At 39.8% G+C, this 16,139-nt stretch overlaps 1 protein-coding gene across 2 annotated transcripts in view; it reads left to right on the forward strand.

Moving 5' to 3' along the window:
• The window catches only part of SCN11A (sodium voltage-gated channel alpha subunit 11), a 134,096-nt gene that overhangs the window by 101,004 nt on the left and 16,953 nt on the right, over positions 1-16,139 (forward strand). For both annotated transcript variants that reach the window (XM_089919152.1, XM_089919151.1), the window contains 5 exons: positions 1,713-1,886; positions 6,599-6,700; positions 7,181-7,450; positions 8,144-8,197; positions 10,765-10,906. In XM_089919152.1, coding sequence (XP_089775278.1) covers positions 1,713-1,886; positions 6,599-6,700; positions 7,181-7,450; positions 8,144-8,197; positions 10,765-10,906 — 742 coding nt within the window. The remainder of the gene's footprint in view (positions 1-1,712; positions 1,887-6,598; positions 6,701-7,180; positions 7,451-8,143; positions 8,198-10,764; positions 10,907-16,139) is intronic.

Genomic DNA, 16,139 nt, shown 5'->3' on the forward strand with positions numbered 1-16,139 from the left:
CTTCAGATGAGGCAAGCGTAGGCTGGGCAGCGTGATACTGAGCACACAATGCAGAGGGTTCCAGGAGAGGGACCCAGGCCCTGTTTCACTACACGTATTTATAGAGAAATGGAGACAAGAAGCATCTAGTCCCTCACCACCGTATGTGGCATATGAACCAGCAGCCTCATATCACCTGGCAGCTTATTAAAAATGCAGAGTCTTGGGCCCACCCCAGACCGGCTGAATCAGAACCTAAGTGATTTGGGGCTCATTAGAGTTTGAGAAGCTCTGATTTGGGCAACTACTTAATAATGGGAGCTTCCTGGATTAGGAAATTGCCTAGTTGTATTATGGGAGCTTCCAAAGCTCAGTTGCTGATATCAGCCTGCTCTTCCATTGGGCAAACTCAGACCTGCTGAGCCAGCTTGTTGCTAAGTTTTCAAAATGAGAGAGGAAATGAGCTTCCAACGCCACTCAGATATGTCTCTCCTCAAGAGGCAAACAGACAATCCCTGACCTTCAGGAGCTTGGAGGCTAGTAGCGAAGACAGATGGAGTCCAGAAAATTATAGACCAGGGCCATAGTGATACAGTCAGAGAAGCAGTGGGTGACATGGGGCCATGTAGGATGGCACTAACCTATTCCTGTGGAAGAAGGACAGTTTCCTATAGAAGATATAAGCTAAGCTGAGATCTTAAATGCTGACCAGGAGCCAGTGCGGCAGAGGAGGAGATGAAGGGCCTTCTTCAGTCAAAAGCCCACTTGGGGGTTGGAAGTGAGACTGTTTTATTCTTTATTCTTTTTCCCTAGGGTTGTGGGACTGTGGGATTACCTTAGTCCCTGAGAGCAGGGCTGATTTCTTTCTTGCCTTCATTTGGCATTGCCTGCCAAATGACTTGGCAGGTTTAGTACCTCTTCTCCCTTTTCTTTCATCCTCATTAACACTGTAAAGACCAAAAGGACAGCTTATACCCTAGTAATATAGACCCTGAAGAGTCACACGCACACATACTTCAGGTGAAGGAAGTTTGGATGTAGCATGGAAAAGCGTCTCTCCAAAAGCTTGGATATCTAATTTTCATAAATCACACTTAATGAAATTTAATATTCAAAGTAATTTACATTGGGAGCTCTAGCCCACTGCTTCCCAAACTTTTGCAAATCACGGTTCACATACAAAATGATCACATCTGTAGGGAACACTGGGGTAACGGCTAATGCTGTTTGTGGTGGAAGATGACGAGCCTCAGGGTTGGCAGGATCCAGAGTGTGGGCTAAGGTATTTGGACTTGATGTTATAAGCAACAAAGAGCCACTGAAATAGAGCCATCCAGGTAACTAGGGGGATGAGAGAGATGGTGTATGCCACTGGGAGGTTCTGGAAAAGTTGGCAAGATAGTGTTGGCAAGAGTTGAAAGGATTAGGAAGACCAGGAAATAATGTGGTGAAGATTTTTTTTTTTTTTAAGATTTTTAAAAAAAATATTCCAGGAGCCAGTGATGAGAGCCTGGGGAACTATAGTGGCAACAGAAATCTAGAAATAGGATTTTCCTTCTTCTGGTTTTACTTACTCAAGGAATTTTTTCTATTGGAAAAGTTCAGCCTTAATACCTTTTGTACAAAACCTTGTCACCAAGAGAGGTACTAGTTTATTCAAGTAAGGAAGAAAAATAAAAGGTACAGTCAGCAAAGAGTTCAACTTGGCCTATGGATGTGCTTTATCATTTCAGGTATTTGAAGATATTTACCTTGGTACACAACCCAAAATCCAAACAATACTTAATTGTACTGACAGTATTTTCACATACATTTTTATCTTGGAGATGGGTCTGAAATGGGTGGCCTTTGGATTTAGGAAGTATTTCACCAGTGCCTGGTGCTGGCTCGATTTCATCATTGTGATTGTAAGTTTACCATCTCTGTGTCCCATGCTGGTGGGGGTTGAGGGGTGGATGGGTAGGGGTGGAGGAGGGGATCACATGGGAGCTGCTTTTCCTGTGTGCCTTATATGAGTGCCTCTCCAAAATATTTTTCTTCACATTCATCCATCAGCAGTCCAGCCTTTCCTTGTTCCCATTCCTCATACGCTGCATCTCATACGCTCACCACCTCAACCCTTTCCATGATAGTACTCATTCACTTCTCTCCATAAGCACTGCTTATGTCTGATGTAAATCTAGGATAACTTTGCATATTCTCTACTTTTATTTCTCCTTCCAACTTTTCATTTCTTTTCAAAACTTCTCAAAGCAGGTCAGCAGCGAGCAGATTAGACTGGTCTCCATCTTGATTGTCAAGCAACAAAGAGGATTATTCACATACATTTTTTCATTTAATCTGAACAACAATGTTCCAAGTTAAGCAGACCTATATATCACCTACCACATTACAGACAAGGAAACCTGAAGCTCAGAGGGTTAGCAATTTGTTTCAGGTGAAATTGGAATTCACACTTTGGTCTGTATGATGCTAAGGCCAGTAGTAGTAATAGTAGATCACATTTTTTGCCATATGCCTCATATGCATTCTATCTTTTAGTTATCACAGCCTTTCCGTGTGGTAGTTATTGTTATTTTTCCCAGATACAAAGGAGTAAACTAAGTCATAGAGAGGCTAAGAAACATGTTCAAGGTTGCCCAGCTAGAAGTGACGGAGGTGAGACTCAAACCTAGTAAGCCTCACTCCAAAGCCCTTGATTTTAACATCTATCTATATCCTTGCTACCATGACCTAATTTGTTAGACTTTGTCCCTGCTATCTAAGGAAGTAGATATGACAAATGCATAGCATAAGCTGTGTGGTCAGCACACCACACTGGAGAGCCATAGTTTTGTTGGTGGGCACAAATAAGCCGTGTGGTTCAGGAATTTCAGAAAAGCATCAGTGCCATTGGAGCTCCAACACAAGCAACCCCATGATCATCATGTCGATCCCTATGAGTTTCCAGAATGCTAATCACTCTATACCCATTATCTTATTAGATTATAGTGAAAAATGCATAAGACAATGGAAAGATTATTGGTGTTTCTGATTTAGGACCTGTGGCTTACTGGCCTAAACTTAGGAGACTGATTCTAAATCTTCTTTGTTTACTCTCTTTCTGTGTAACCTCAAGCAAAGTGCTTGAAGTTTTGACATAAATTTTCATATGGGTAAAAATGAGAGTGTAGATGCTAAATTGCCCAAATTTGACCAGATACAAAATTGAAAACATAAATCTAACAATAACCATTTAAATATCAAAACAGTAGTTGAATACCACACTTTCAAAAAGGATATTAGACCCAGGTGGTTTTGAAAACAAGTTTAGCAAACTTCCAAGGAGCAGTGGCTATAGACTGAATGTTTGTGTCCCACCCCTGCTCCAAATTTGTATGTTGAAACCTAATCTCCAGTGTTTTGGTGTTTGGGAGGTGACTAAGACACTTATTCCTGAACCCTCATGAGTGGGATTAGTGATCTTATAAAAGAGACCCCCACAGGGTTTTCTCACTCCTTCTGCCATGTGAAGACAGGGAGAAGATGGCTGTCTATGAACCAGGAAATGGGCTCTCAACCAGACACTGACTGCCAGCATCTTAATCTTGGACTTCCCAGCCTCCAGACTGTGAGAAATTTCTGTTGTTTATACATCCAGGCTATTGTATGGTATTCTGTTATAGCAGCCTGAACTGACTAAGGCGAGCAGTTAACTCCAACCTTGTTTAAATTGTTACAAAGAACAGAAAAAGAGGGGAGGCTCACAAACTTATTTAATGAGACAAACATAAAGTTGACAACAAAATGAATGGAACAGAAATGAGTAGAGCAAGAAAAGAAATAATCCTGTAAATATATATCTTTATAAATCCCAGAGAAAGCACTCAATAAGTGTGGTCCGGGGCTTCCCTGGTGGCGCAGTGGTTGAGAGTCTGCCTGCCGATGCAGGGGACACGGGTTCGTGCCCCGGTCCGGGAAGATCCCACATGCCGCGGAGCGGCTGGGCCCGTGAGCCATGGCCGCTGAGCCTGCACGTCCGGAGCCTGCGATCCGCAACGGGAGAGGCCACAACAGTGAGAGGCCCGCGTACCGCAAAAAAAACAAAAAAAAACAAAAAAAAACAAAAAAAAACACAAAAAACAATAAGTGTGGTCCACTATTACTGTTATCAGCCTTAGCATCATACAGACCCAATTCCACGTGAAACAGGTTGCTGATCCTCTGAGCTTCAGGCTTCCTTATCTGTAACATGGTAGTGATGTACAACACTGCCTAATTCAGGGCATTGTCATGCAGATTAAATGAGAGAGAGTGTATGTGAATACTCCTTTTATGTTGCTTGTTACTCAAGATTATATAAAATGATCTTTATAATTGTGGAGTAAGAAAATGCAAACACAACCACAAATACATACGTACATACATATAGACATAAGTTTACCTATTTCAAAATGTAAAACTTTCTTTTTTTTTTTTTGTTCAACAATACCATAATTATAGTTAAAGACAGGCTAGACCCTGGAGACAGTATTTGCCATATACATAACAGATAGTTATTGTCTACAGTATGTAAATACTCCCTACAGATCAACAAGAAAAAGACAACCCAGTGTAAGAATGGGAGAAGGATGAAAATAGGCAATTCACAGAAGGAGCTCAAGTTGCTAATAAATGTATAAAGAAATACACACTAGTCATATCACCAGTTAGCACAGAAGTGCATATTAAAATGAGACACTTCTTTTTACTCATCAGATAGACAAAAGTTTTTAAGTTGGATAATATCTAATATGAGAAAAATTTAGGAAAATGGAATTTTTAGTCACTGCTAACTATCGTACAGTCAGTTTGTGGAAAGTTTTGCACTCTTAAGTAAAATTACAAATGAGCCCAATTTACAAACCCAGAAATACCACTTCTAGTTATACATTTAAGGAAAACTTTTGTGTATGTACCCAGGAAAAATGCACACATCTGTTCAGTTTGCTATTGTTCATAGTAGCAAAGAAATGGAAATAATTTATATGTTCACCAAGAGGGAATGAGTTAATAAAATATGAATATTTATATGCTGTAATATTTCATAACAGTTAAAAGGAGCAAACCATGAGAATATATATCAACATGATAGGAATCTCAAAAACATAGTGTGGAGTGATAAATGCAAATTAGGTAGAAATAAAATAAAACTAGTGAAGACTTCCCCCCTGGAAGAATGCCGTAGAGTGGGAAAGAATGTGGATGTTTTATCATCAATGTCTCCCAATTGGTGGAACAGAGACTGGGGGTGAAGTTCCAGGCGAAAGGGTGTACAATGCCCCTCTAGGAACATCTTCCCCACCCATGGTAACAGTCATTTAGTAAAGCCAGAACTGCTAAGCTTTGCCATCCTTTTCCCTCTGGCTAGGAACAAAGTAGGTGTATTTGTGGAAAAGCTGATTAAATAGGTCTCCCAACAGGCAATGCTGTCACAAACAAAAGAACAAAAACACCTACTTGAAAAAACCATTATAAATAAACACATTTTGAATTGGTGGTGATTTTTTAAAGTTGGTTACAAATTTTAAAATCTGGTTATTCTGTCATATTCACTCATTTCTCTCAATTTGCAAATATTTTACTTTTACAATGAGATTGACAGGATAATTCACTTCCTGTCATGCTGAGCCACTCCCCTTCTAAGCTGAGCCTCTGAAGGGTCTGCATAATCAATAAGAATGGCTGAAGATCTGCAAATAGTGGCCTTCAACTTAAGCTCAGCAGGTTTGTTGAGTTTTAAGTTAGTGTATTTACGGAGTTTTCCAATCCTCAGTCCTCTCCCATTGGGAAGAAGTACGTTAGGAGAGAAAATTGGATTTAATTCTCCAAAAGGGAGCTATTTGAATGGAGGGAAATATTAGCAAACAAAGAATTATTTCTTCATAACTTGATTTTGATATCATTTCAAACATATGGAAAAATTGCAAGAAGTAGTGTAAAGAATCCCTTACACTCTTCCCCCAGATTCACCAGTTGTTAGCATTGCAGCCCATCTGCCTTATCATTTTTTCTATTTTTTTCCCCCTAAACTGCTTGAGATTAAGTTGCAGGCATCACACTCCATTAGCCCTCAACATTTCAGTGTATATTTCCTAAGAACAAGGATATTATCTCACACAGTCACAATACAGTTATCAAGGTTAGGAATTTAACATGATCCAATACTAAAACCCACATCCATTTTCAAATTTTCTCAATTGTCACAAGGTTCTTTACGGCTAATTCACCCTACCCACACACCATCACCTTTCCCCCCACCGCAATCCAGGATCAAACTCAGGACCTCACATGACTTATCATTGTCATGTCTCTTTGGTTTCCTTTAATTCACAACAATGTCTCAGCTTTTCTTTGTCTTTCATCAAGCAAATCATGTAAATGCATTGTTCTCACCCATATGGGCTGTAGCTTTGCCAGGCAAGGAGGAAAATAGCCTCTCACCTGCCCTCCCCTTCCAGCAGGGTCTGGCTGGTTTCTGTGTCTGGATAATCCACTGTGGGCACAATGAGTTTGCCTCTCAGAAAGACAGCTCTTAATCCCCACTGGGTTCTCTGGGCACCAAGTCAGGTGCACTACCTGTGGCTTCTTTTCCCACCAGGTCTCTGTGACCAGTCTCATCGACTTAAAGGTCTTGAAGTCCTTCCGGATTCTGCGAGCGCTGAGGCCTCTGCGAGCGCTGTCCCAGTTTGAAGGAATGAAGGTATGTTCTTTAGATGGATGGCAGGAAAGTCAGCTAGCAGGGAAAGGCAGAGAAGCCAACTGCTCTTCTTGGGCTGGGCTTCCCTTAAATTGCCAAGCTTTTCCTGGACTCCTTCCCATCCAGCCCACTGCTTAGAATTTCAGAGATGGAGAAAAGTCTAAGATACAGTCTTCACCTAGAAGTGCTTCTGTGACAGCCGAGATGGGCTCTGGCTTCCCTTCAATCCTAGGGTAGGTGTCCCATAAGTCTCGTAACACCATCATCAGAGGACACTTCTCAAGTGATCCTGTGGCAACAGAAAGGACCCATTATGTATGGAGCTGAGAGCAGGGCTTGCCGTGGGGTGTGGGTTCGGGGCTGGAATGTAAAGACGGGGCTCCAAGAAATCCAGCCCCACACGTTAGGGCCATCCTGGGAAGATCAAGAGCTTGTTGAGTCTCACACGTCTATTATATTTTTCTTCTGTTTTGCTTCCTTAAGGTGGTAGTTAACGCTCTCATAGGTGCCATACCTGCCATCCTGAATGTTTTGCTTGTCTGCCTCATTTTCTGGCTCATATTTTGTATCCTGGGAGTAAGTTTGTTTTCTGGAAAATTTGGAAGATGCGTTAACGTAACAGATGGAAACTCAGTTATAAATTACAACATTGTTGCAAACCGGAGTCAATGTGAAAGTGGAAATTTCTCCTGGTTCACCCTGAAAGTCAACTTTGACAATGTGGGAATGGCTTACCTCGCGCTGCTGCAAGTGGTAAGCGCTGTGGGTTTGTTTTTCACTCTGGGGAAAGAAACCTTAAAAGAATCATAAACCATTTCTCAGCTAATAAAAATACAGAGACTCTATTGAGATAAGAGAATCAAATCCCAGTTTCTCACATGGGAGCTAATGCCCTCTGGAATTGTTCCGCACCGAGCATCTCCAACCTTATTTTCTACTGAGCCTCAACCTCCAGGCGATATCCCATAAGGGTCTGGACCTCTCACTCTGACCTAAATGGTGCCTTGCTCTCCTGAGCTCCAGCCAGAGAGGCGTAGAGCCTCAGATGCTAAGCCACTCCATTAGTAACAGTTCCCTGTGGGAAGTCAGTCCCAGGTTAAATCGTGGTTGCAAGGTTTTGGACAGATAGTGCAAACAGATGTGGAATCAGGAAAGAGCCTTAATCAGGCTCTTTGCAGCAGTTGGTTCATAGCTTCTTTAGAAATTTTTAAGGCAGAAATTTTCTCTTGTTTTTAAACTTTTTGTCTTGTGAAAATGAAGAAAAAAAATCCAAGACATCTATCCTTGAATTTCCTTCTGCTGTTCTTTTATGCGGACATTCTGTCCTGGAAGGGTGGGACATTGTCTTAGGTACATCTGCCCACTGGACTTGCTGGCTTTTGTATGGCACTTGTCTGTTGATGGCAAGTCTATAATTACGTTCATGTTTCTCTGCTTTCATTGCAGGCAACATTTAAGGGCTGGATGGATATTATGTATGCAGCTGTTGATTCCAGAGGGGTGAGCTTGTGTTCTACCATGTTCTAGAGTGCTAGGATCAAATCAGGAATATCATGACTACATGGACAGCCCAGAACTTCCTGCATCATAATTCCAGTGGCCAGGATTCTTTGCCTTGTTTTCATTAGGACAAACACTATGAAACAGGGATTAAAAGGATTCTTATTCATCCTCCTATGAGTATTACATCCTAGCATGCTACAAAGTCAAGTCCTCTTTCTCCATACTGACCACTCATGTAGGAGGTGGAGCCAGAAGCAACAGAATCACAGGATGCCTTGATTTTCCTCTCTCACCTCCTCTTCAAGTGAGTGGAAAGGGAGAAGCCAAATTTCAAAGGGTACCTGCTCTTGACTGTGGGAGAGAGAACCTTAAGATTGGACTAGGTCTGAGCAAGAGACCCTTCAATGGCTCCAGGTTCCCCAGAGAATAAGGGGATTTCTAGTAATTGCCAACTGTCAAATTATAGTTAAATAAAAAGTGATCATGGATTCCCAAGGTTAGAAGAGTACTCAGCAAAATAGTCCATTTCTATTTCCCAGTTGGGAAAATTGAGGAATAGAAAGGAAGAGTGTTGCCCAAAGTCATAGTGAGACCAAATGGTTGAATTAAGAATGGAATCAGCATTGTTTATTTTTTCCTACCATCACACACATATGTGTTATTGTTTGAGAGTATACAGAGTTGATGCCTGGCACATAGTAGATGTTCAGTACAGCTGGTAGTAGCAGTAGAGGTGATATGAATAGTGTTATAGTAGTAGTAGAGGCAATTTTTAACAAAGGAAATATTTAAAAATATTAATGTGCTTATTTTTTTGTCTATATGAATATATGAACTTCACCTCAGTTTACCTTAGACATCCATCTGCCTTGAGGTGGAGCTAGGGGATAGGGAGGAGATCTTATGTATGACAGAAGAAGTATATGTCTTATATATGTTCCTTGAGTGAATGAAGGGTGGGTGGAGGTGTGTGGAGGTGTGCCTGTCCTGATGTGGTCCTGGGATATCCTAACTGGTGTGTGCTAGTATAATGACCTTTGTCTGTGTAGTCACAGAGCATCCTACTGTTCTCAAATATTGAAGCTGCAACTGGTGAAACCATGGGCCTTTCTCCTCCTTCAACTCCTCCTAGCCTCAAACACTGACTCTCTGCCATATCCTTCATATGGTCTCCTGGCTCAGCAGTCTACTCCCATCCCTTACTATGAAGCCCACAATGGCAGGCATATGGCTGTCAACCCCACGTCCAAGCCACGAGAACTAAAGAAGGTTCAAGAGACCGCTGTCTGCCCAATTATGCTACTCCAGTCTCTTAAGTCATCCTGCCTGCCCAACATATCCCAGGCCTTCCCAGCAGTAGTTTTCCCTTTGAAAAATACCAAAGTTGAGCCAGAACACACATTCTTTGCTCTCCATGTTCCCCTCGATTTACTGGGCCCCAAGCCCCCTCTCCAAACTCGAAGAAGGGAAAATCAGGACACACATCTCACAGCTCTGATGTTCTCTCTCTCTCTGTTTCTCCTTCTGACAGTTCCCTGGGTACAAGTGAGGTGATCCTTTCTGTGTTCCTCTTTCTGTCCGAACCTCCCTTTGCAAGATGATTACCCTGCTGCATAATCTTGTTTTCAGTGTCAGATACTGAATATTAATGCTTCTTTCCATTACATTGTTTCTAGACTAATGCCTATCCTTAATTCAAACAAGTAGATGCTTCCAGCCAACTGGGACTAAGGTCAGGTACTCTTCAAGGCAAAAGAGAAAAATAATTGTTTCAAATATTTACCTCTAATACACTAGTCTGTACGTTGGGTTTTGAAAAACAAGTATCATGAGTACATTCAACACATAACAGAGCTATCAACATTCATCTCTATGTTTGAATGTGATCAGGGGAAAGAAAACAGAGATGCTCCTGCCACCTATCCCCAAAATGAATAAAACCAATGACCATGTGAAGATCTTGGATGCTTTTGGTCATGCCTTAAGCTAGGGGAGCTTGATTATAGTGCATTCTTGTCCATTCTAGAGCTTGATCATTCATCCACTCATTCAGTGTGTGTGGAGAACCTACATGTCACAAGCTATGCCAGGCACTAGGAATTCAAGAGTGACAGGATGCAAGCACAGGCTAAATACAGTAGTGAGCCCTGTTTGAAGGATACAGCCTTTCAACAAGGGTTGGTAGTCAATCTCCTGAAGTGAACATGTCCCTTCTCTGGTGGATATCTCCAGTCTGGCTCCCTCCAATTATGTGTCCATATGGACATCCTAGAGACCTTTTCAAAGGACACATATGATCATGCCACTCTCCTCCCTCACAACCCTTCAATGATTCTCCTTTGCTTAGAAGGAAAAGCCTAATCCTCCACCACACCCCCTCCCCACTGTATGGTACCACTCAAGCTGTGCTGGGGGAAGCTGAAAGAGGAGAGAGGGGCTCCCTGCAGGGCCACGGCTGACTGGAGGAGGCTGAGTGGTTAATGCAGCTGCTACCAGGCAGTTAAGATGGCTCATGTTTTTCTCCAGTAATTGTTTTCTTCTCTCATTTAAAAAATCCCTAACAGGAAGGACAACAGCCAAGGTTTGAGGAGAACTCATTAATGTATGTTTACTTCGTAGTTTTTATCATCTTTGGCTCATTCTTCACTCTGAATCTCTTTATTGGTGTTATTATTGACAACTTCAACCAACAGCAGAAAAAGATAAGTATGGGGGTTGTCCTGATTTGGTATTTTTACCTGTCTTCTCCAAAGAGCTTGAATGGAGCATAAATCTGTTCTAAATTGTTGTGCAAAGTAGCCTTTATCATCTGCATGAGAACAAAGAGGGAGCCTCCTGGAGAAGAGTCTTGAGGATATGGCTGGAAAGGAACTAAAACAGCTGGGTTTTATTAAATCATTGTTTTTATTCTCCACTCTACCCTCTTAAACAAAGGAACTCTAATAGAAAAATAATTACCAGGATTAGTATTTATGTCATATTTTAGTAACCTTTCAAGCGTACCTTGTTATCCAGGATAAAAAGAGTACAAATGATTCCCGACTTAGGATGGTTCAATTTACACGACTTTAGCTTTATGATGATGCAAAAGTGATACTCACTGAGTAGAAACTTTACTTCAGATTTTGAATGGTGATCTTTTCCTGGGCTAGAGATACGCAGTACAATACTCTCTTGTGACACTGGGTAGCAGCAGCCACAGCTCCCAGTCAGCCACGCACTCACTGAGGGTGAACAATCGATATATACTTACAACATTCTGTACCCATACAACCATTCTGTTTTTCACTTTCAGTACAGTATTCAATAAATTACATGAGGTATTCAACACTTTATTATAAAATAGGGCTTTTGTTACGTGATTTTGCCCAACTATAAGCTAAAGTAAGGTTCTGAACATGTTTAAGGTAGGCAAGGCTAAGCTATGATGTTCAGTAGGTTAAGTGTATTAAATGCATTTCAACTTACAATATTTTCAGCTTACAATGGGTTTATCAGGATGTAACACCATTGTAAGTACAGGAAAATCTGTAAACGCTTTTTCAGTAAACTTGTGTCTTGCCTCTCAACACCCAAATCTCAGCAGATTTACTGAACTTACTTGGAAAGAAGATGGTTGGGGAAGAGACAGGTTTTTTTAGGGAGTTTTTTTCCCCGTGCATTGTAACAACAGATATTTATTTTTCTGATTCTACAATCTATAGGAGCACTGTAGTAAATGTGGAAAAAAAGGAAGAGAAAAAGAATATTTAAATCACCCATAAGATGACCGCCAAATAATAACGATTTTAGATTAAGCCTCATCATTTTGGTACCATCTTTTCCTGTTACTTTTTAACTAAATATTTCTTTTACACCGTTGAAATTATGTAATACTTTTAACTATCCTCTCCATTAGTTATGAGTTCATGTCATGAGATCATCTTTGTTATAAGAATTTTCAGGGCTGAATTTCATCCCATATTATGGATAGATCATAATTTGTTCTAATCATTCCCCCCACTCCCCTTTTTAAGGACATTTAGGGTCATTTCCAAATTTCTTGCTCTTCTAAAATAATCATGAACATTCTTAAAATTCTCTCTGTGTATCTCTGATTATTTCTTCAGGATAAGTTCCTAGAATTTAAGGCATTAAAGATATATTGTCAAATTACCTTTCAGAAATGTTGTTCTGGGTCCCATCCTTTTGCAAGATATGAAGATGCCTGTTTACTCCGTTCTAATCATTCTGACTTTTGTAATTTTTAATTATCTTTTCCAGCTCGATGGGTAAAAGTGTTATCTCATAGTTTTACATTCATTCATTTGACCATTTATGAAGTTATACACTTTTTCACAGGTTGATGGCCATAAGTATTTCTTCCTTGAGTTATCTGTTTACTGTCTTTGTCTCTTCTTAAAATTGACATTATCATCTTTTTCTTATGTTTTTATATAGTAACTCCAATTTGTGACTTGCTTCTTACATTTTTGTAATGACAGTTTTAACTTATAGACATTTAGCATATTTATGAAGTCAGACTCTCAATCTTGTCCTTTTTGCCTTCTTTTCTTGCATTTATATACTGAAGGCATTTCTCAGTCCTAAAATCAGGTAACTAAATATTCACCTTTGGTTTTCCTAATTGTTTTGTGGCTCACTTTTATTTTTCTGTTGAACTTTTTAAATTCATCCACAATGTATCCTGATACTGTTGAGCTTTCTTTGTGTCTGCTGGGAGAATCATTCACGGTCCCAGGCAACTATATGGCTGCTGTTATTCAGGAGTGTACTATGTGGTGTCACCTCTGTAATATGCACCTACAATTTGAATGTCAGGCCTTGTGATTTTAGATTTAAGTTTACATTTGAAATCACTGTTTTGATCAGTCCATAGCATTTTTGTTCTTTTTTGTTTTACTTTTTATTACAGAAAATTTCAAACATGCACAAGAGTATGGTAGAGTGAACCTAAAATATCCATCACCCAGCACAACATTTATTGATTTAAGAACATCCTTATGCCATCTATGCCCTTACCCAATCCTTCCACCGGATTTTTTATAGAGCAAATCACAGATATATTATTTCATTCACTGATATTTCAGAACATATCTCTTTTAAAATATAACTACAATTCCATTATCAAATCTAAAAAGTTTAATATGAGCTCTTTAAACTCGTCAAAAACCCAGTCAGTGTTCAAATTTCCTCCAGTCTTTTATTTTCTCAAAATCTGTGTTCATTCTTTCATTGATTGACTGACTGATATTAAAGTTTGTTTCTTTTCAAATTAGGATTCAAATAAGGTCCTCCCATTGGATGAGTTCCTTGCTCTCTGGAATGACAATATGTTCTAGGCCTTGTTTGTACCCTTCCTGCCCCAGATCTGGAATCAGCCATTTCTCTAAGTTGTGCTGGGAGGTGGTGTTCCAAGACAGTCTGGAATGCTTATTGTGATTATTTTGAGACTTTTTCAGTGGGCAGAGCTACTTCAAATTTAGGACTACAAGGAAATATATATGTGGAAATATGAATACTCATCATTCAAATTCATGACTACAAGGTTTTCACTTAACCAGTACATCTATATCTCCTCTTTTCCACACTGAGAAAACTGGTTCTCATGGGTACAAAAGATGATACCTTAAAATTTTCCATAACTACTCATTTTATTTATCTCACAACACACACATAGGACAGTCTCATAATAATAGTATTAATACTATCATGATGCATAAGATTATTGAAGACACTTGTGTCTGCCAGGCATCCTGAAAAAACCTGGTTAACTTCTAGGGCTGTTCTTTTTTTCAATTTTTTTTTTTTACTGTGCAAAACACTCATAACATAAAATTTATCGTCTTATCCAGTTTTAGTGTACATTCAGTGGTATTAATTACATTCATAATGTTGTGCAACCATCGTCACCATCCATCTCCATAACTCTTCATTTGTAAAACTGAAACTCTACATGCATTAAACAATAACTCCCCATGCTCGCCCCCAGCCCCTGGTGGCTACCATTCTACTTTCTATCTCCGTGATTTTGACTATTCTCAGTATCTCATGTAAGTGGAATCGTATAGTGTTTGTCTTTTTGTGACTGGCTTACTTCATTTAGCATAATGTCCTTAAGGTTCATGCGTGTTGTAACATATTGCAGAATTTCCTTCCTATTTAAGGCTATGTATATACCATGTTTTGCTCTTTCATCCTTCTTTTGATGAACAATTGGGTTGCTTCCACATTTTAGCTATTGTGAATAAAGCTCTTATGAACATAGGTGTGCAAACATCTCTTTGAGACCCTGCTTTTGATTCTTTTAGGTCTATACCTAGAAGTGGAATTGCTGGATCATATGGTAATATGTACAGTATACAAAGGTTCTAATTTCTCTACACCCTCACCAGTACATTCTAATAGATGTGAGGTGGTATCTCATTTTGGTTTTGATTTGCGCTTCCCTAATGATTAGTGACACTGAACATTTTTTTCATGTGCTTACTGGCCATTCATATATCTTCTTTAGAGAAATGTCTGTTCAAGCCCTTGTTTTTGAATCAGGTTGTTTGTCTTTCTGTTGTTATATTTTTGGTGTCCTCTATATATTCTGGATATTAATTTTTTATCAGATACATGATTTGCAAATATTTTCCCCATTGTGTGGGTTGCCTTTTTACTTCATTGATAGTGTCTTGGATGCACAAAATTTTTAAGTTATTATGAAGTCCAATTTGTCTATTTTTCCTTTTGCCTTTGTGTCATATCCAAGAGATCACTGCCAAATCCAGTGTTGTGAAGCTTTTGTTCTATGTTTTCTTCTGAGAGTTTTATTGTTCTACATCTTACATTTATGTCTTTGATCCATTTTGAGTTAATTTTTTTATATGATGTTAGGCACTGATTCAGCTTCATTCTTTTGCATGTTGATATCCAGTTTTCCTAGCACCATTTGTTGAAAAGACTGTCCTAGGGCTGTATATTTTTGGTCCATACTGGTGGTGTAAATTCAAACCACACACCCTCATCAAGGCAGGCTTGGATTCACAAATTATCAGGGAAGACTGGGTTTTTACCCATAGTACAGACTGAGACAGTGTTCTGGTTGTCTTCCATTGCCAACAGACAGGTTTGGTTTTCTTCTTCACCCTTTAATGGCAGCACTTGGAGAGCTCCAGATTCACACAGGGTCCTTGGCCTAACCCCACTGCCTTCTCCCCATGACCCCCTTGTAGTTATTAAATCCCAAGATTCCTAAATCCCAAGATTCCTGTTTTTACAGAGATTAGCAAATGCCATTAGGCCAGCCATGGCTTCAGGACTAATTTACCACTCTTTCTTTTTGATCTCTCTTGATTTTCAGACGATGGAGATGTACCTTACTTTTGTGCAAGTTCAGCTATTTCTTTTTTTTTTAACATCTTTAGTGGAGTATAATTGCTTTACATTGTTGTGTTAGCTTCTGCTGTATAACAAAGTGAATCAGCTGTACGTATACATCTATACCCATATCCCCTCCCTCTTGCGTCTCCCTCGCACCCTCCCTATCCCACCCCTCTAGGTGGTCACAAAGCACCTGATCTCCCTGTGCTATGTGGCTGTTTCCCGCTAGCTATCTGTTTTACATTTGGTAGTGTATATTTGTCAATGCCACTCTCTCACTTGGTCCCAGCTTACCCTTCCCCCTCCCCGTGTCCTCAAGTCCATTCTATTTGTCTGTGTCTTTATTCCTGTCCTGCCCCTCGGTTCTTCAGAACTGTTTTTTTTTTGGTTTTTTTTAGATTCCATATATGTATGTGTTAGCATACGGTATTTGTTTTTCTCTTTCTGACTTACTTCACTCTGTATGACAGACTGTAGGTCCATCCACCTCACTACAGATAACTGAATTTCATTTCTTTTTATGTCAGCTATGTCTTTTAAAGGAATTCTGTTCCATTTTATCCCACATTTC

Source organism: Delphinapterus leucas, chromosome 10 (assembly GCF_059928025.1).
Source record: "Delphinapterus leucas isolate spDelLeu-1000000601 "Yukka" chromosome 10, BTC_Dleu_Yukka2, whole genome shotgun sequence".
Lineage (NCBI taxonomy): Eukaryota > Metazoa > Chordata > Mammalia > Artiodactyla > Monodontidae > Delphinapterus > Delphinapterus leucas.